Source organism: Leptinotarsa decemlineata, unplaced genomic scaffold (genome assembly GCF_025532065.1).
Source record: "Leptinotarsa decemlineata unplaced genomic scaffold, Ldec_3_MD MMD2_tig00026374_RagTag_RagTag, whole genome shotgun sequence".
Classification (NCBI taxonomy): Eukaryota; Metazoa; Arthropoda; class Insecta; order Coleoptera; family Chrysomelidae; genus Leptinotarsa; species Leptinotarsa decemlineata.
In genome coordinates, this window is record NW_027412710.1 from 4,541,389 (window position 1) to 4,562,354 (window position 20,966).

General features: G+C 36.3%; 1 protein-coding gene across 1 annotated transcript; it reads left to right on the forward strand.

Annotated features, from left to right (window-relative positions):
• Positions 1-566: 566 nt before the first annotated feature.
• Positions 567-20,242, forward strand: WASp (WASP actin nucleation promoting factor). Its single transcript, XM_023162497.2, has 4 exons — positions 567-871; positions 3,756-4,249; positions 5,283-5,771; positions 12,982-20,242. Exons 1-4 carry the CDS (start codon positions 703-705, stop codon positions 13,225-13,227), a joined length of 1,398 nt encoding a protein of 465 aa, XP_023018265.2. The 5' UTR covers positions 567-702; the 3' UTR covers positions 13,228-20,242.
• The last annotated feature ends 724 nt before the right edge of the window (positions 20,243-20,966 follow it).

The following is a 20,966-nucleotide window of genomic DNA, read 5'->3' on the forward strand; positions in this document are numbered from 1 at the left end:
CCAATACAATATTTCGATAATATCTCACGCCCACTTAGTTTTAATTACTTTTTTTAGATAGAAAGCACTTAATGGAAAATCTTATATAAACATTAAATTACACGACAGAGAAAATATGTATTCGAAACAGTGGTGCGCTTTTATTGGTTGAAGCCATCAAGCAAAAATTTTCTGTTGAATTTGAGAATTCGTCTGATTTTTTGTTAAGTTCAGTCATAGGCAGAAAATGGCATGATTCAATTAGTGTAATTTCACTTTGTGAAGAGTGGATTTCAACAAAAAGCTTTGTAGACCAAATCTCTATCTCACACAAACATCACGTGTTTCAACGAAAAGCTTAAACAAACATCATATGTTTCAACTCTGGAAACTTCTTCGTTTTTCACTTCAGATCCAACAATATCTTTTGAATAAAGGTTTATTTTCATTAACAATACAATCACTACACGGATTTTGAGGAAATTTTCGTTATATTAACCAATTTGATATTTCGTAAACACTGCCATCTTGCGACAGTGGTCTTCTAAAATACAATAAAAATAATGCAAAAAAGAAGGAGAAGAAGAAGTAGGCAAGAGGTTATTTAGAATCTAGGTTTTTTCCTATGATTCAACAATCTTTTTATTTGATGCTTTATCGTTCATTTTTATCAGTTTTATTAGTTTTATTTTCATCCAATGCAAATTATCCACATCTAGAAAAATGCCTCCTGTGGTAGTCGAAAATACTTTCTGTGGCCTTCTGTCCAATGAAGAAAACCTACAAGTATGTAAATTGCTTGGAAGTCGATGCCAATCCCTTTGCTCAACAGTTGTCCAACTGTTTCAAACACAACCTCCCAATCATTCCCACTGGATAAAATCTTCGACAGGTAAAGTTCTTTCATTCAATTGTATAGTTCAATATAAAACATCTACAGTAAACAAAATATTCAAAGCTCAATATATTATATCTATCACTATCAATAAAATAATTTTGCCGTAGTAAATCAACTTTCACCATTAGAATTAGGTACTAAGTACCAAGATTCCAGAGCGCTCAGACTTAATGCCATTTAAAGAAAGCTAATATTTTCACAAATAAATTGAGTAATTGAAGGAAAGTATTTTTTGTGATGCAAACAGAAAGCTTGGTTTTGTGTTAAGAAACGCCAGGAATTTCAAATGGGAACTAGGAATTCTTCTATTCAATGCCTTTGTCAGATCAAAGCTCGAATACGCTTCAACAATCTGGAATCCGCAAACAGCATTTCATTCAGAGATAATAGAAAACATACAGAAGAAATGTCTTAGGTACACCAACTTAAAAAAAAATAAAGAGTCTCCCTCTATGATCTCCTATTGGACTCAACTAGAACATTTTGACATGCCAACCCTGTCGGATCATCGAGGCTTGAATGATGTACTATTTATATTCAACATATTTAATCAGATAATAAATGTACCTCAGTGTGATCAATCTTCATAGAAATAAGACAGTCATTAAAAAAAAAAGTGCCATATATACCTGTTTTTATTAACGTTTCTCTTGTACGTACGTCTAAGCCATAGGTCGCCGAAATGTAAAATATAGAAAGCGTTTTCTAGTAATTGGGCTAATGATATGGGGGTGCCCCAGGGCAGTGTTTTAGGGCCTCTCCTATTCATTATTTACCTGAATGATATCAATTTAGTAAAAGGCTATGATTTCCTTAACCTTTTTGGGGACAATAGACAATACTTTAGTAGCATATTATGGTATTGATTTAGGTGAAACACTAACAAGACTAAACCATGTTTTAAACTCTTTTGAATCATTTTTGAAAACTAATAAGATGAAATTAAATTCAAAGAAAATAAAGGCAGTGATCATGAGTACAATATACAAATTAAAAAACGTAAACTACTATCATTTACACATAAAAATAGAAGGTGAAAATCTGGAATGGGTTAGAGAATTTGAATGTCTAGGTTTTATGATGGATGATAAACTAAGTTTTAAAAGTCACAGCGATTGTATGTGTAAAAAAATATCAAAAAAGCGATTCTTTCTATCTAGAGTATCCCATAACATGTCTCTCTTTTCCAAAATTACCATTTATAGGATGATAATACAACCCCACTTCGACTATTGTGCTAGCTTACTGTACTTGTTGGACAAAAACTGTTTAATGACTTTACAAAAACTTCAAAATAGGGGTTTGAGAATCATTCTGCAATGCAATGAATATGTTCCAATTGATCTGATGCTGAGAACTTTGAACTGGTATAATGTAAATGAATGCCTGTTTTTCTTGACAATGGTGTTCATTTATAAAATAACAAAAACGTTAGTCCCAGCTTATCTTAGTTCATTAATTACATATAATAATGAGATCCATGCTTATCCTACAAGGAACGTGAACAATTTCCATATAGCTCAAACTCGAAATGTAAGCTTAATGAAATCAACTTTTACAACAAATCTAAAACATCATCAACATGATAATAGAACCAAGAACCATTTTCATTTGCCATTAGCTGGATTCAAAGTAACTTTGTGTGGACCAGAATATATTGGTCCAAATATATACAACCACCTTCCACCTCCGTGTTCAAAAATCATTCCACAAGGTTCACATTTGGGACCGCTGTTGTTTAACCTTTCTATCAACGATCTAATCAGCTCCATGAAAGCGAAGCTTTGCTATTTGTCGACGATTTAAAAAGTTTCAAAATAATTAAAAGTGAAGCTGATACATTGTGTCTACAAAACAATATAGCTTGACTATCTAACTGGTGTTCGCAAAATGGTTGGTGTTTGAACACATCCAAATGCCAAATTCTTCAAACACAGTATAAATAATGGGACCTTACCTTCTGCTATTGAAAACAAAGATCTAGGTGAGATCCTAGACTCCATACTTAGCTATAAATCACACATTTCCGCTGTAATTCAAAAATCTATGAAGATGCTTGGCTTTATAAAGAGAACCACTCGTGATTTCATCAACATCACTGCTATTAAATCTATTTATCTTTCCCTGGTTAGATCTCATCTCGATTATTGTTCAACAGTTTGGTCCCCTCATTATGTTACACAAAAAGTGAACCTCGAGGCCCTACAGCACAATTTCCTGCGATATATTGTCTTCAAGATGCGTGTATACTATGACTATACTGCATTGGAATGCATTTTAAACATACCTTCTCTTGAGGCTGGCAGAAAACATAGAGATTTAATACTTCTATTCAAAATTATCAACGGACTGAGTATCAGTCCCGAGATTCTCTCCAAAATATCTTTACATGTCCCCAGTCGTTCAACTAGACAGGTGCAAACGTTTTACGTTTCTTTTCACAGATTTAATTATTCATATAACGGCTTGCCCGTGTATATAAATAAATAAATAAATAAATAAATTTTGTATTGTAGTTTTCTACACAATTTTGTTGTCTGATTAGAAATGAAAAATTAAAAAAAAGGTAAAATCAACATTCCTATTGTTCAACAGAACGAGGTCTATTATACCCTTTGAACAGTACTAAAAGATGGTTCAACAGAGCGGTAACCAACTTTCAGATCTATTCTTTTGGGTTTTTGTTGGGTTCCATTTTTTGGGGGTTCCATTTTTGGGGGTTCCATTTTTTGGGTTCCAATACTTTGGGTTCCAATTTTTTGGGTACCAATTTGAGGGGTTCCAATTTTTGGGTTCCAATTTTTTTGGGTTCTATTTTTTTAGGGTCCATTTTTTGGGTTTAAATTTATTTGCGTTTTCATTTTTTTCTTTTTTTCAGGTGTTCTTTGTTTTGTAAAAGACAACGTCAAGAAAAATTTTTTCTTTCGCTTATTCTGTCTTCAAAGGAGTATGAAAGTGTGGGAACAAGAAATGTACAATAACATGGATTACATTGAAGCTACTCCATATTTTCACATGTTTGAAGCTGAGGACTACATGGTGGCATTCAATTTTGCTAGTATTGAAGAAGCCCGTGATCTTAGGATAGTAGTTAATCAAAAAATTCAAGCGAGAAAACGGAGAGAGGAAAAAAGGTTGAGACAAGTGAGTCAGAGTCAAACACTTCCTCCTCCTACCACTCACGTTCAACTTCATGGATATAACAAATCGATGGACTCTGCTGAGAAACAAGCCAAGCGAAAGAGGAATATTACCAAGGCTGACATTGGAATACCGAGAGACTTTAAACACATATCACATGTTGGCTGGAATTCAACGTCGGGATTCGATATCGATACTGAAGATGAACAATTGAGGAAGTTTTTCAAAAAGGTAACATTATTTTTGTATGAATATAAGAAAGGTCCAATGAAAACTTTTCGTCAAGTTTTAACTAATAACAGATAACTGTCCCATTTGATTTTGGTTGAATAGATACATCAGTGTGGCACAGTAGTCAAAGTGTGGCCTTATTATGTAGTTGTAACATGTTAGTCTAGCAAAGGTTGATGAAGATTTTGAAATTCTAGAGAAAAAATACATTTTCTTACATATCTTTCTAATGGTATATTCGGCATGCTTTTTCAAATTTAATTGATGGTCTATAATGAATCCTAGGTACTTAATTTCATTTACAATTGTGAGTTGATTATTGAATATGCTGATATTAACGTCGTTAGTATCAATCTTTTTTTGATTCGGATTTGCTGTAACAAACATTGCCTTAGATTTATTGATATTCAATTTGAGTTTGTTCACTTGTAGATATAATTCAATGTTCTTTAAATATATATTGATATTTTGTACAGCTTCTTTTAAATCATAGTTTTTTGTATATACAAGGGTATCATTAGCAAATAAATTAATATGGTGTGAACCAGGTACATAGTTGATATCATTTATATAAATAATGAATAGCAGTGGTCCCAAAACACTACCTTGTGGTACACCTATGTCATTTATAATTTGATCTGACATTACATCACAAATTTTAGTCCTTTGACTTCTTTGCTGAAGATAACTGTCTAACCAGTTTAAAGCTTTTCCAGTTACACCATAATACTTCAGTTTATTGGTTAAAGTTTTCCTATTAATTGTTTCAAAGGCACGCTTGAAATCTAGAAATATAGCAACAATATATTCTTTCCTATCAATACTTTTTTTCCACTCTGTGGCTGTTAGTTATGTGACTGTCTTATTTTATATTTATTATTTTATTTTCTCTTTAATAATTTTAATAACCCTGGCTTGGCAATTCCTATACATGTAACTGTCAACGGGAAACAAAGTTTCATTATTAATATTATTACTATTATTATATTTCAAGGTTTTGTCCTTGAATGTGAATGTATTATAAATATTCCAGGCTGGAGTTTCTGAGAAACAGCTTCAAGATAAGAGCACTCGAGATTATATCTACGACTTCATTAACCGCAACGGTGTACGCGAGGCACTCGTACAAGAAACCAAAAAAGCAGATGGCGACCCTCCAACAGTTCCTCCAAGAGCACCAGCTTCGAGACCACCACACTTCAGAAATGCCCCGCCACCACCTGTACCAATCAAGTCCAACAACGGAAACGTTACCCCCCACAAACCGAAGATGAGCATTGCCCCTCCCAAAAAACCTGCTCCTCTTCCAGGAAGCGCGCCTTCTACTCCACCGCCGCCGCCACCGCCGCCGCCGCCACCTCCTCCACCCCTACTTTCATCGGATAGCTCGGAAAAAAATGAGAGGGGCCTGAATGTAATACCCCCACCAACTTCAACTGCTGCGTCTCAATCACCTAAAGTAAATAGTTCAGATCTGAGTTCAGAACTGATGCAGAGCATAAGAGAAGGAACGACACTGAAGGTAATCACATACATTTCTAGTGCATAGTATTAACTAACACATAATAATAATAATTGTAATTTATTGAACAAAATTACAATTTTGCTCAACTGGCTATCAACCGAAGTCCTTCCGCCAGTGTTTTGATTTTTTTTTGATTTATTCATTTAAGGATGACAATCCTAATTTACACAAAATAAAATAGTTAACATACTTATTTTACACTGTGTATATATATATATATATATATATATATATATATATATATATATATATATATATATACACACACACACATCGGAAAAGTCTAGGGATATTTTTAAAAATGGCAAATTTTTTTTTTAGATCGCTTTAGGGAAAAAAAAGTTGACGGGTGATTATTAAACGAATGTAACTTACAACAAAATTTATTAAATGGTCAAAAATACTGAGTGCGCATATAAGCAAAACTAAAAAAAAATATGGCTCTTCTTTGGCACCCCGAAAAAAAAATCATAATACAAAAAAAATTGGAATCAGTACAAAGTATGGCCTCCGCGCTGGTTTATTACGGCCCTACATCTATCGTGCATCGACAAAATGAGATTGTCAATGTCTTGTTGAGGTACATTTACCCATTCAGCGATTAAAAGCTCTCTCAATTGAAACGTTGTGTGAATGTTCCCCATATCCGGAGTAATTCTTCGTTGAAGCATGTCCCACACATGCTCGATGGGATTCAGGTCCGGTGATTGTGCTGGCCATGGCAATACATCAACTTCTTCGTTGGTGAGCCAGTCAGTCACTAGACGCGCGACATGTGGACGAGCATTATCGTGCATTAGGTGGAAGTTTTCACCAACAGCACCAGCAAACGTACGGACGATAGGTAGAAGAATGGTGTCGAGGTACTGTCGAGCTGTGAGGGAGCGATTTGGAAAAACGAGATCGGTTCTGCCGCCGATCATGATTCCGCCCCATAGCATTACTGTACCACCTCTGTACGTGTGGACTTCCTGGACGTGTCTCGAATGTTCATTATTTTCAGGTCGTCTCCACAGTCTTACTCGACGAGAATCTGGATGAAATCCAAATCTGGATTCGTCTGTAAACAAAACTGTGGCCCAATCATTTGCATCCCAGTTTTGATATTCTTGACACCACTCTAATCTTCTACCGCGATTGCTTCTCGACAAAGGTGGACATCTACGTGGCCTTCTGTTGTGGAGATCTGCTTCATGCAGTCGATTTCTGACAGTATCACGACCAATGGTTACCTGGTGCGTCTGCTGCAACACGTTAACCAACTCAGGTGCTGTGATTGTCGGTTGTCTTCTTGCGGTCAAGACCAAAAATCGGTCTTGAACTGCAGTTGTAGCGCGTCCTCGCCCTGGATGTTGTTCGGCTGGACTGCCAGTTTCACGGAAACGCCGCCACAATCGACTGATAACACTTTGGGAGACCCCCAAACGAAGAGCTACATCATTTTGTCGCATGCCACCTTGAAAAAGCCCTACAGCTCTATTCATCTCAGCCAATGGTAAGTGATGGCTTTCCATGTTAAAGCACAATATTTCCAATTTAATTGCTGAGCAAGAACTGCATAGAATGTACAAACTCGACACTTTCAGATTATTCATTTGAGCCGAAAACCTATAGTTTGTAAAAAACTTGATAAAAGATTAGTTACCGTTTTTGCAGGATTTGTTCAATCCATAGAAATCTACAGGGTGGTCGAGTGTTCCAATTTAATCGAAATTAAACGACCTCATGCATTTATTTTTATGATATTCAGTATGTTATAAAAATATCCCTAGACTTTTCCGATGTATATATATATATATATATATATATATATATATATATATATATATAAAAAAATAAATAGATAAGTACTTTTTGATCATTCCCATATTGATTTCAATTTAAGAGCCACCGGTAGACAGCTGTTTCAGCCTATTGGGCATCGTCAGTACCGGGCAGGCGGTCCTCGATTGAAGACAAAATGAGAAAAACCAAAAAAGTACTTGATAAAAATAGCTGCGTAAACGCAAGCGAAACATAAGTGGAACCACCTATTGGTGTGACACCCAAGTGGCAAGTTGACTTGGGTGTCACACCAATAGGTGGTTCCACTTATGTTTCGCTTGCGTTTACGCAGCTATTTTTATCAAGTACTTTCTTGGTTTTTCTCATTTCGTCTTCAATCGAGGACCGCCTGCCCGGTACTGACGATGCCCAATAGGCTGAAACAGCTGTATACCGGTGGCTCTTAAATTGAAATCAATATGGGAATGATCAAAAAGTACTTATCTATTTATTTTTTGATATTCATGGAATTATTTTCCAGCAGCTTGACTGCATTAACCTTTCTAGATTTCATATATATATATATATATATATATATATATATATATATTATATATATATATATATATATATATACGAATATGAAAGTTATTGAGTGTCTTGATATAGAAACAGAAGTTAATATCGGACATAGCACTCAAGAAAGTGGCAAACCATAGACACGTGTTTCGGGCGGCCCATCATCAGTATGGTGCAGCCAAGTGTAAGGATGGGCAACACTTGGTTACCAAAAGATAGAAATACAAATGCACGGAGCCACCAGCAGGAGCCAACTGCACATTTGTGGTTTCAGTAGATAGATCTTGTGTTTACAAGAAAACTATCAAAATCACCACGGAGGCAGCTATAGCTACCTGCGTGACATCCGGGTCCAGGAAATTATACGAATATGAAAGTTATTGAGTGTCTTGATATTGTATTTCTATCTTTTGGTAACCAAGTGTTGCCCATCCTTACACTTGGCTGCACCATACTGATGATGGGCCAAAAGCCCGAAACACGTGTCTATGGTTTGCCACTTTCTTGAGTGCTATGTCCGATATTAACTTCTGTTTATGTATGTATATGTATATATATATATATATACATATACATATATATACACATACATATATACATATATACACATATATACACACATATATATATATATATATATATATACATATCTATAAAGTTAAACACAGTATAGAATATACTGTATTTAACCTGAAGGTTCTGGTGCATCTGTAAACCAACAATTATTCGCTCCTAATATTTCCTTCTCCCGCAGGATCCAGCCTTCTCTACTTGGGAACAGTACTGTTACGTCTTTGCGTTTTATTAAATTCTCTTTTGCGTGGGTGGATAATAAATAACTAATAAACCAGTGATACACTTATTCGAACTGAATAACTTTATTCATCTACACAATTTACACTTTTACTAATCACAATAGTTCAGTTCACACTATAACGTCTTCCTCGCTTTTGCATTCAAATTTCCGCGCTCTAATTTCAGGCTAGCCGTGTTTGCCTGTCGGCTGCCTTATATACCTCTAGTTTAGTATCTCGAACACTCTACTTTCCTCGATTCGTTCCGCAATCTTCGCTATGTGTTCCACATTATTCCGGTTCCTTCGATGGATGTTCGCTGCGTGTTTACTTTCTCAGCGGCGGGTAATTCCCATAGGCGTAGACACTTGCTTCGGCGCGCGACGTAACAGTACTTTATAAGGCAGTTCGTAGTTGACAGTTGGAGGTATAAAGTCAGAGGTAATTTCCAGAATGCTGTAGCTTCCAGTGGCAACCAACAGTCTGTTGCTCTTTGCATTAAATTTATTTGTGCAATGGGGAATGTTCCTCCTGACGAAAATCAAGTAGTTTTCATAAAAGAGCTCCAAAACAACGGATTTTAAACTTATCTTTTCAACCTTTTTCTTTAATTTTTTTTTTAAATATGTACTTAAAAAAGAGGAATGAAATAATGCATTCAATATTTAAAGGGATTCGTTTCTATTTCACCATTTGGCAACATCGGTTATAGCTAATAAAGGACAATGAATATCTTACCTGTATGAGACAAACAAAGATGACATGTTTCAGAGGCGTGCTGTTCTGTTTACTTATGTTCCGAGACATTCTGTGATATATGACATTTTGTGCACCTAACCTATCTTCCTCTATATAAATAAAAAACAAAACAACTGTTGTTTATGTGGCTTGTGAAGGTGGTATTGAACTATAATTTGTATTTTGTCTTAATTGTTGATTTATAAACATAATTTCCTTTTTTTAAAGTAGAATATCTAGGTTCGTATAAATTATTTCAACTTGATATATTATATGCAAGGTAAAATATTTTTAGGAATGGCAGGTAAAGTTCTAGGCACTGTTGCCAACATGTGAGTTAGGAACAAATCCCTTTAAAAATTAAAACCCAACATTTGAAACATCAATTTGAATACTTTTCGAAGTGAATTTGAAAACCTCATGAATTGAACTCAACTTTATTTTGTTCAAACTTGCATTTGCTGTAATAACCCAAACTGAAGAACATTCCCCATTACTATAGTCCGTTAATAATTTGTCGATAGCACAAAATGAGGGCCCAAGTCATAAAACGGTCGTAAAACTCGTAAAATCATAGGCGAAGGTTCCTGAGGTGTTTATTCATTAAATATAAAGCTTCAGTTTATATTCGAAACTTGCCTTGAAAGGGTGAAGTTGTTACGAACGAAAATAATTTTTGGTTTAGTACATTTTTTAATCGCATTTAATTTACGGCTCGTTGGTGTTTCGGCGTCTACGGCAGTAATTAACGTCTCTAATATTTATTTTGCGAATTTTGTGCAGTGCGTGAATAACTTTTTTTCATATTCCTACAAACATATACGTACCTTTCGTTCCTGCTTGTTTTGTTTGATTGCTTGCGATGGCTTCGTCATCATCATCAACATCATCAAGTTTTACACCGGTACTGTTGCGTACAGTCAGTAAGTCTGTCTATTCACCAAGAGAGAAGACTATTGTTTTGAACGTTCACGATGCTCTGGTTTCTCAGAATCCCACAAACACTGTTCAGAACATAATCAAGAGTTGTGCCAACATGACGGGCGTAGGGGAGTCAACAATATATAGGTTCCTATCAGAAAAAAAAAGGTATAGCTAACCCAAATACAAACGAATACTTAAAGAGGCGGAGAAAACCTATTGAAATTGATGAATTTGCCAAAAATGGTATTCGAAGGAACATTCACGAATTTTTTTACAAAAAAGAAATACCCAACTTAAACAAAATTTTACAAGAAGTTAGAGACGACCCGGATTTGCCTCATGTCGGACGAACCAAATTGTGGCAAGTTTTAAAAGAATTAAATTTCCGGTGGGAGAAATCAGACCGAAAATCACTTTTAATTGACCGGGAAGAGATAATATGTTGGAAAAGAAAGTATCTAAGATCTATACGAAAATTTTGGGCTGAAGGAAGGCCTTCAGGACGAAACGTGGGTAAACGCAGGTCATACTCTCACAAAAATTTGGACAGATAAAAATATATCAAGCTCCAGGCAAGCCTTTATGGAAGGTTGGTCTACTGGTATTTCCCCACCCTCTGGTAAAGGCAGTAGAATAATAGTTTCTCACATTGGCAGTGAAAAAGGATTTTCTAAGCATGGTTTGTTGGAATTTGAATCCAAAAGCACAAAAGACTATCACGAGGAGATGACAGCTGATGTTTTCGAAGAGTATTTTCAGCAGATGATTGAACATATACCACCAAACTCAATTATAGTATTAGATAATGCCCCTTATCATTCACGACTAGTTGAAAGACTTCCAACGACTGCGTGGAAGAAACAGGATATCATTGACCGGCTGCGGAATAAGTCCCTGCCTTACGAAGATGGAATGGTTAAAGCAGAACTTTTAAAAATTGCCCGGCAACACAAATCTAAGTTCAAGAAATACGTAGTTGACAAAATGGCGGAAAGACGAAACATCACAGTCCTTAGACTTCCACCCTACCACTGCGAATTAAATCCAATTGAACTCATTTGGGCACAAATGAAAAGCTATGTGGCTAAAAAAAACACGTCATATAAAATACAAGCTGTACGTGAATTGTTATATGAGTCTTTACATCATATTACAGAACAAAATTGGCGAGATGCAGTAAGACATGCAATAGAAGAAGAACAAAAAATGTGGGATCTTGACAATATAATTGATGCGACTGTAGAGACACAACCGCTAATTATTAACCTGCAAGACGACTCGGATTCCGAAGATGATCCTGTTTATTTTGAATTTGAATAGTTTTGTAAGTAATCGTAGTTTATATCATTTAAAAATAGGTATTAATTAAATAAATGTATCTTTTACAAATTGCAAGTAACTTATTATTTTTGAATAAAATAAAGAAATTTTTTTAAAATAAAAATACAGTTTACAGTACCTACAGTTTAAGAATATTAATATATTTATTTATTTAAAGTAACTAATGTTTTAATCATATACTCTACGACACTGGTCACTCATTTCCACTCAAAATACCTACATAATCGGATTAAAAGTTTTATAGCTGTATTGTATTTCTTCAGATACAAGGTGGGTTAGTCGAAAACATCTTAAACTGCCAGTTTTAGTTGGTTTTTGTTATTATATCATATTAGCTGTCCTCTCTGTATTTCAGTTCTCTAATGAGGGTCAAATTTGCAGTGACCTATCAACAAATTATGAACGGACTATAGGTAAATTACGTGTTTGGTCATTTTCTGCTGTGGAAAAAAGTTATAAAACATAAAATTTTGTGTAAAAACCGGAATAAGGTGCCCAAACACACTTGAAATGTTGACAGTGGCATACGGTGACTGTACTCTGAGTAGGAGTGGTACAAACTTTTCGCAAAAGGACAAGAAGATGTGACTGACGGCACATCGGCAACGGTTGAAATCTTAAAAAAGCAAAGAAAATTGTTATGCAATGCCCATATTTGCCGTTTTCTCTGTAAAGCGAAGATTGCGTAAGCCTGCTTAAAACTCAAACTAACCTTAAGTGTTTGCGTAATGTACAACAGAGCAATAGACTTAGCTTAGCCAAGCGTCAATTTTACTTCGCAACGTTGTATTTTTTCAGGGGATAATTACTGTTTACGCATCAATTCTCAAATTACTAGAACCGAATGTTGGGTGAATTTAATAAAAATTGGGGTTTTGATCATAAATTATAGTGTTACGGTTCACGAACGTGTTTGATAAGGATTATCGCAATAACTTTGGAATGATTTGAAAGGGTTATATTTTTAGGAGTGATTAATTTTTTGGGAAAGCCAAAAACTTTCTTTCCCAAAAAACTTTGGAATGCTTCTGCTGGAATACATAAAAGTCTAAATTTTTCGATTTCAGCCTGTAGAGGAGAAAAAATCAATCCAAGAAGATAGTCGCAATGACTTATTGAGCGAAATACGAAAAGGAATTAATCTACGCCCTGTCGACGAGCGTGACATAAAGCCTGTTACTAGTCCTACGCTGAAGGCAACCGATGATTTAGCAGAGATACTGAAGCAGAGGATAGCACAACGAAGTAAAGCCATACACTCTGAAGACGACGACGATGGATCAACTGACTCAGCAGATTCCGACTGGGATTGATACATGTATTTATTTTTATTTCTTCTATGATTTATTTATTTTTATTCTATTTTATTTTTTATGTCATTCGAGAGCTAATGAAATTTTCATCTGTGCAATAAAGCAGAAGTCGATTCTCAATCAAAATAGTCATCAGAAGTACCCACGCTACCATATCAAGGGCGGATTTATATATAAATTTCGGTGGGGGGGTTGATTTCTGGATTTCGGGGGGGGCGAATTTCTGAATTTCGGTGGTAATTTCTGGATTTTGGGGAAAATTTCTGAATTGGGGAGATTTCTGAATTTCGGTCGGTTATTTCTGAATTTCGGGGGTAATTTCTGGATTTCGGGAATCAGTTATGAATTGGGGATTTCTGAATTTCGGGAGGGTTAATGTCTGGATTTCGGGGGGGGGGGACGAATTTATGAATTTCGGAGGTAATTTCTGGATTTCAGGAAACATTTCTGAATTGGGGGGATTTCTGAATTGGGGGGATTTCTGAATTACGGGGGTAATTTCTGGATTTTGGGTGTAATTTCTGGATTGGGGTTTTCTGGAATTCGGGAGGGGGGAATTTCGGGGGGTAATTTCTGGATTTCGGGAAAAATTTCTGAATTGGGGGGATTTCTGAATTTCGGTGGGTTACTTCTGAATTACGGGGGTAATTTCTTGATTCATTTCTGAATTGGGTTTTTCTGAATTTCGGGGGGGTTTAATTTATGGATTTCGGGGGTGAAGAATTTTGTGGGTAATTTCTGGATTTCGGAGAAAATTTCTGAATTGGGGGGGATTTCTGAATTTTGGTGGGTTATTTCTGAATTACGAGGGTAATTTCTGGATTTTGGGTGTAATTTCTGGATTGGGGTTTTCTGGAATTCGGGGGGGAAGAATTTCGGGGGTAATTTCTGGATTTCGGGAAAAATTTCTGAATTGGGGGGATTTCTGAATTTCGGTGGGTTATTTCTGAATTACGGGGGTAATTTCTGGATTTTGGGTGTAGTTTATGGATTTCGGAAATCATTTCTGAATTGGGGTTTTCTGAATTTCGGGGAGGGGTAAATTTCTGGATTTCGGAAAAAATTTATGAATTGAGGGGATTTCTGAATTTCCGTGGGTTATTTTTAAATTTCGGTGGTAATTTCTGAATTTCGGGAATCATTTCTGAATTTGGGGGGGATTTAATTTCTGGATTTGGGGGGGGCGAATTTCTGAATTCGATGGGTTATTTGTGATTTTGGGTGTAATTTCTGGATTGGGATTTTCTGGAATTCGGGGGGGAGGAATTTCTGGGGTAATTTCTGGATTTCGGCTAAAATTTCTGAATTGGGGGGATTTCTGAATTTCGGTGGGTTATTTCTGAATTACGGGGGTAATTTCTGGATTTTGGGTGTAGTTTATGGATTTCGGAAATCATTTCTGAATTGGGGTTTTCTGAATTTCGGGGAGGGGTTAATTTCTGGATTTCGGGAAAAATTTATGAATTGAGGGGATTTCTGAATTTCCGTGGGTTATTTTTAAATTTCGGTGGTAATTTCTGAATTTCGGGAATCATTTCTGAATTTGGGGGGGATTTAATTTCTGGATTTGGGGGGGGGGCGAATTTCTGAATTCGATGGGTTATTTGTGATTTTGGGTGTAATTTCTGGATTGGGATTTTCTGGAATTCGGGGGGGAGGAATTTCTGAGGTAATTTCTGGATTTCGGCTAACATTTCTGAATTGGGGGGATTTCTGAATTTCGGTGGGTTATTTCTGAATTACGGGGGTAATTTCTGGATTTCGGGTGTAGTTTATGAATTTCGGAAATCATTTCTGAATTGGAGGGGTTAATTTCTGGATTTAGGGGGGGAAGAATTTCGGGGGTAATTTCTGGATTTTGGGAAAAATTTATGAATTGGGGGGGATTTCTGAATTTCGGTGGGTTATTTCTAAATTTCGGTGGTAATTTCAGACTTTCGGGAATCATTTCTGAATTTGGGGGGATTTAATTTCTGGATTTCGCGGGGAAGAATTCTGGGGGTAATTTCTGGATTTCGGGAAAAATTTCTGAATTGGGAAAATTTCTGAATTTCGGTGGGTTATTTCTGAATTATGGGGGTAATTTCTGGATTGGGGTTTTCTGGAATTCGGGGGGACGAATTTCGGGGGTAATTTCTGAATTTCGGGGAAAATTTCTGAATTGGGGTTTTTTTGAATTTCGGTGGGTTATTTCTGAATTACGGGGATAATTTCTGGATTTCGGGTGTAGTTTATGGATTTCGGAAATCATTTCTGAATGGGGGGGGGGGTTAATTTCTGAATTTGGGAAAAAATTATGAATTGGCGGGGATTTCTGAATTTCGGTGGGTTATTTCTAAATTTCGGTGGTAATTTCTGACTTTCGGGAATAATTTCTGAATTTGGGGGGATTCAATTGTTGGATTTCGCGGTGAAGAATTTTGGGGGTAATTTCTGGATTTCGGGAAAAATTTCTGAATTGGGGGGATTTTTGAATTTCGGTGGGTTATTTCGGAATTACGGGGCTAATTTCTGGATTTCGGGTGTAGTTTATGGATTTCGGAAATCATTTATGAATTGGGGTTATCTGAATTTGGGGCGGTTAATTTCTGGATTTCGGGGGGAAAGAATTTCGGGGGTAATTTCTGGATTTCGGGAAAAATTTCTGGAAGGGGGGATTTCTTAATTTCGGTGGGTCATTTCTGAATTTCGGGGGTAATTTCAGGATTTCAGGGGAGGACGAATTTCTGAATTTTGGGGGTAAGTTCTGGGTTTCTGATGTAATTTATGGATTTCGGGAATCATTTCTGAATTGGGGTTTTCTGAATTTCGAGGCGGGGTTAATTTGTGGATTTCGGGGGGGGGTGGACGAATTTCGGGGGTAATTTCTGGATTCCGGGAAAAATTCATAAATTGGGGGGATTTCTGAATTTCGATGGGTCATTTCTGAATTTCGGGAGTAATTTATGGATTTCGGGCATCATTTCAGAATTGGGTTTTTCTGAATTTCGGGGGTTTAATTTCTGGATTTCGGGGGGGACGAATTTTGGGGTTAATTTCTGGATTTCGGGAAAATTTTCTGAATTGGGGGATTTCTGAATTTCGCTGGGTATTCCTGAATTTCGGGGATAATTTCTGGATTTCGGAGGAGGACGAGTTTCTGAATTTTGGGGATAATTTCTGGATATCGGGGAAAATTTCTGAATTGGGAGGATTTCTGAATTTTGGTGGGTTATTTCTGAATTTCGGGAGTAATTTCTGGATTTTGGGAATAATTTCGGGGGGGGGAGGGTGGGTTAATTACAGAATTTTGGGGGTAATTTCTGGATTTCTGGGATAATTTCTGAATTGGGGTGATTTCTGAATTTTGAGAGGGGGTATTTTTCAGGGGGAATACTCATTTGAAATGTATTGAATGTTAAAAAAAACCTGTTCCCAAATATCAGAACTGCAATGCTATTCTCCAAGTTGGTGTCTTTAGGTAATGAAGTACATTAATTCCTTACTCTAAAACTGGTCCTGATTTATTGCTAACACTAGTGATTTCGGGTAGAAGAAGAAAGAAAAATTATCAAATGATTGAAAGAGTAGAGTAGTGTAATTTATTTGATCATTTTACATATCATCAGTATGACTAAATTTTACTACTATGCTAGTGTTTTCATATGCTAGTGCCTTGGCTATTACCTGTTAGTAGTACCTAACTACTACCAGTTAGTATTACCTAACTACTAACTGTTAATTATTGTTCCTATACTAAACTACCTACTTGCGCTTTCAAAGCTTTTATTTAAATCTAAAGAAATGAACTTTAAATGTTCAAATGAAATATTTTGCACACCCATTGGGGTATGGATGACAGTTGGTGGGTCCACCATGAAATTGTTCCCAGCTTTAGGGTTGGCTCTATACCAGAGAACTTCTCAACTGTCAGCATTAGGGACATGAAATTTTGCACACTCATTGGGTTATGGATGACAGTTAGTGGCTCCACCATGAAATTGCTCCCATCTTCAGGGTTGGCTCCAAACCAGAAAACTCCTCAACGGTCGGCAGAAGGGATATGAAATTTTGCACACCCATTGGGGTATGGATGACACTTGGTGGGTCCACCATGAAATTGTTGCCACCTTCAGAGTTGGCTCCACACCAAAGAATTTCTCAAGTGTCGGCAGTAGGGACATTAAATTTTGCACACCCATCGGGGTGAGCAGTTAGTGGGTCCAATATGAAATTGCTGTCATCTTTAGGGTTGGCTCCAAACCAGAGAACTCAACGGTCAGCAGTAGGGACATGAAATTTTGCATACCAATTGGGGTATAGATGACAGTGGGTCCACTATGAAATTGCTGCCACCTTCAGGGTTAGCTCCAAACCAGAAAACTCCTCAACGGTCGGCAGTAGGGACATGAAAATTTGCATATTCATTGGGGTATGGATGGCAGTTGGTCCACTGTGAAATTGCTGCCACCTTCAGACTGGGCTCCACACCAGAGAACTTCTCAACTGTCGGCAGTAGGGACATGAATTTTTGTACACCCATTGGATGACAGTTAGTGGGTCCAATATGAAATTGCTGCTACCTTCAGGGTTGGCTCCAAACCAGAGAACTCCTCAACGGTCGGCAGTAGGGACATGAAAATTTGCACACCCATTGGGGTATGGATGGCAGTTGGTCCACTGTGAAATTGCTGCCACCTTCAGACTGGGCTCCACACCAGAGAACTTCTCAACTGTCGGCAGTAGGGACATGAAATTTTGCACACCCATCGGGGTGTGCAGTTAGTGGATCCACTATGGAATTGCTGCCACCTTCAGGGTTGGCTCCAAACCAGAGAACTCCTCAACGGTCGGCAGTAGGGACATGAATTTTTGCACACCCATTGGATGACAGTTAGTGGGTCCACTATGAAATTGCTGCTACCTTCAGGGTTGGCTCCAAACAAGAGAACTCTTCAATGGTTGGCAGTAGGGACTTGAAATTTTGCATACCCGTTCGGATATGCTAAAAAATATACGTTTTGTCAATTTTGCAATAAGAAATTCAAAACTACAAAAGGTTTGAGAATCCACTTTTCAAAAATTCATAAATCTGAGTCAACAACGTTTTCCCCTTCCATAAATTTAGTTCTGGTAGATTTTCAAGACATCATTCCATTAATGATGTTATGAAAAGAGCTCCAGCCACCGCAGAGGTTCACCCCTTGGTGTTAGTTGAGATGATGGAAAGTGCTCAGAAGGGATGAGTCTTCATTTAGAAATTTGGATACAATTGCAGCTTCACACCTTGCTACGTCTAATTCCAGTGGTGCAGCTGCTATGATTGCAGAAAAATCGAAATTTCGGAAATACTACACTTTGCTAAGTTCCTACTTTTTCTTTCCTATTGCAATTGAAACCTTTGGTGTTTTTGGATCTCATGCTTCTGAATTGTTCAATGAAATTGGTAGAAGAACGATTATTTCTACAGATGACAACCGAGCCTATTAATTTTTAATTCAAATAATCAGTATCACCATTCAAAGGGGTAATGCCACATCGATATTGGGTGAGAAACCCAAACCTATCTTAAGGGAGATTAAGGAAAAATTTAGCGCCAGCGAAAAAGCGTTTTGAAAAGTTATTTTTGAATTGTTAATTGTAATTTAATTCATTATATGCAAAATGTGATTTAAAAAAAAAGATGGACGTCTCAGGTTGGATGACAGTATTGAAAGATGAAACAAATCTGGTACTTACAAGGAAAAAGATGTAACAAATCTGGTACTTACAAAGAAAATGGTGAGGTAAAGAAAAGCTTCGGAAACGCTATAGCCTTTGCAATTGATTTTAAAGACCTGAAGTTACACATTGAACAGATCTAAGTTATTATTAAATTGATTTCCCAGCTTCAGAATACGAGGAATCGGACTGTTCAAAGCAGAATCGGTATGGAAAAAATGTATGTGAAAAATGTCAGGATTTCTCGTATCTTTTTAATTGATAAGAAAAGTTATTAGTTGAAGTAGTTTTGGGCAGTTTATCTCACTATTTATTATTTTGAAGAGGAAACTCAGGTTCATAGAAATTCTCCTATCTTCCATTGATTTTATTTTTAACTTTGTTTAAATCTTATCATTCACAATTACATTTTGTAAAGTAATTGGAAAATGTATGGGTTTAATGAAATCTAAACCTTATTTTGATCTTTTTAGGGCGTAAATGAAACCATTTTTTATATCAATTTATTTAATAAACAGGTAGTAGTTAGGTAGGTACTACTAACCTGTAGTATTTGAATGAAATGAATAAAAACACTTTTGTCTAAATACCACCGGAACATTTTTATTTATACTTATTTATACGACCGATTTCGGGTTTGATCCCATTATCAAGTATAAAACTGAAATCTGAATTTTGAAATATCGATTTTATTAGATTTAAGTTGGCATCCTGCCTCTCAAGTACCTGTCCTTGCAGCATATCATGAATTACTATAAAGTAAATAAGTCATCAATCACACATATAACCGGTAGTAGTTGGGTACTACTAACTGATAGTAAAGCCACTAGCATATAGAAAACTAACATAGTAGTAAAATGCAGTCATAATGATCTCCTGAGGATGCTAACTTGGTTAGCGAAATCTTCAGTTTAATCTTCCCCTTGAATATGATCACTTGGTGATTGAATAACGGTTTGGTGTTGGAAAAAACTCCAATAATATTATTACCCCCTCGTAAATCCGCCCTTGTGACATTGCCACATTTTTTTCAAAGTTCAATTGACGTAAAAATGTTCTCGAAAACTAATTTAAATTTATTGTTGCAAATTATACAAAATACTACGTGATTTTATGTGATTTGTGGAAACTGCCAAATATGCAGTGTGTCCAAGATAAGCGTGAGAAAATCGGAAACTGCGACGGTTTCAAAGTCGGTCACAACAGCAAAAAGTTGCTCATTTTACAACTCATTCAAATGGACTCATCCTCAGCTTGGACTCACAAATCACGGATTTTCATTTGAATTATTATTGAGTAAAGAAAATCATACCAATGCATTTTTATTAATGGTATTTTTTTGGTGTCTTCGGCATCAACAACTGCGGTCATTAGATCTTGCTCTGGATATGCTATGTTAATAACTACTAGAGCCAGTTAGGGGACGTAATGGCTGTTCACAGTCCCTACAGGTTTGTAACATGAATAAATATGTCAAATATTTAATTACGCCTAATGCCACCTAGCGGGTATGTGAAAAAGATAGTACATAGTACCACTACTCGCCACTAGATGTCGTTAAGTGTCAGAATACACACTAATACGCACTTTGCGACTATCCTAGTCTAGAAATATAGTGAAGGGCAGAAATTGGCCCTTGGAACAAACTGAAAAAATCATTATGGCCCGAAGGCTTCAAAATTTGGAGACCCCTGGTCTAATAAATTGATTTGAAATCCCTGAAAAAAATTGTTTAAAATTAAAAAGATTAACCGAAAAATAACTATTTTATTGAACGAAAAACTGAAATTACAAATAAATTACATACGAGAAACAACCAAAAAATAAAAAGAAATTGAAATGTTAATACAAGCTGAAAATAAAAAAATATCAACAAGAAATTAAAATAAAAAATTAAAAGAATCCAAACCAAGTTATGTCACGACGTTTCGATTTTTAGTATCCACAATCGTCTTCGGGTGATACCTGGACCTATTCCTCCGATATCTGACTATTTATAGGTCGCTCGAGTGCTTTCACCTATCCCCTCTTCACTCTCT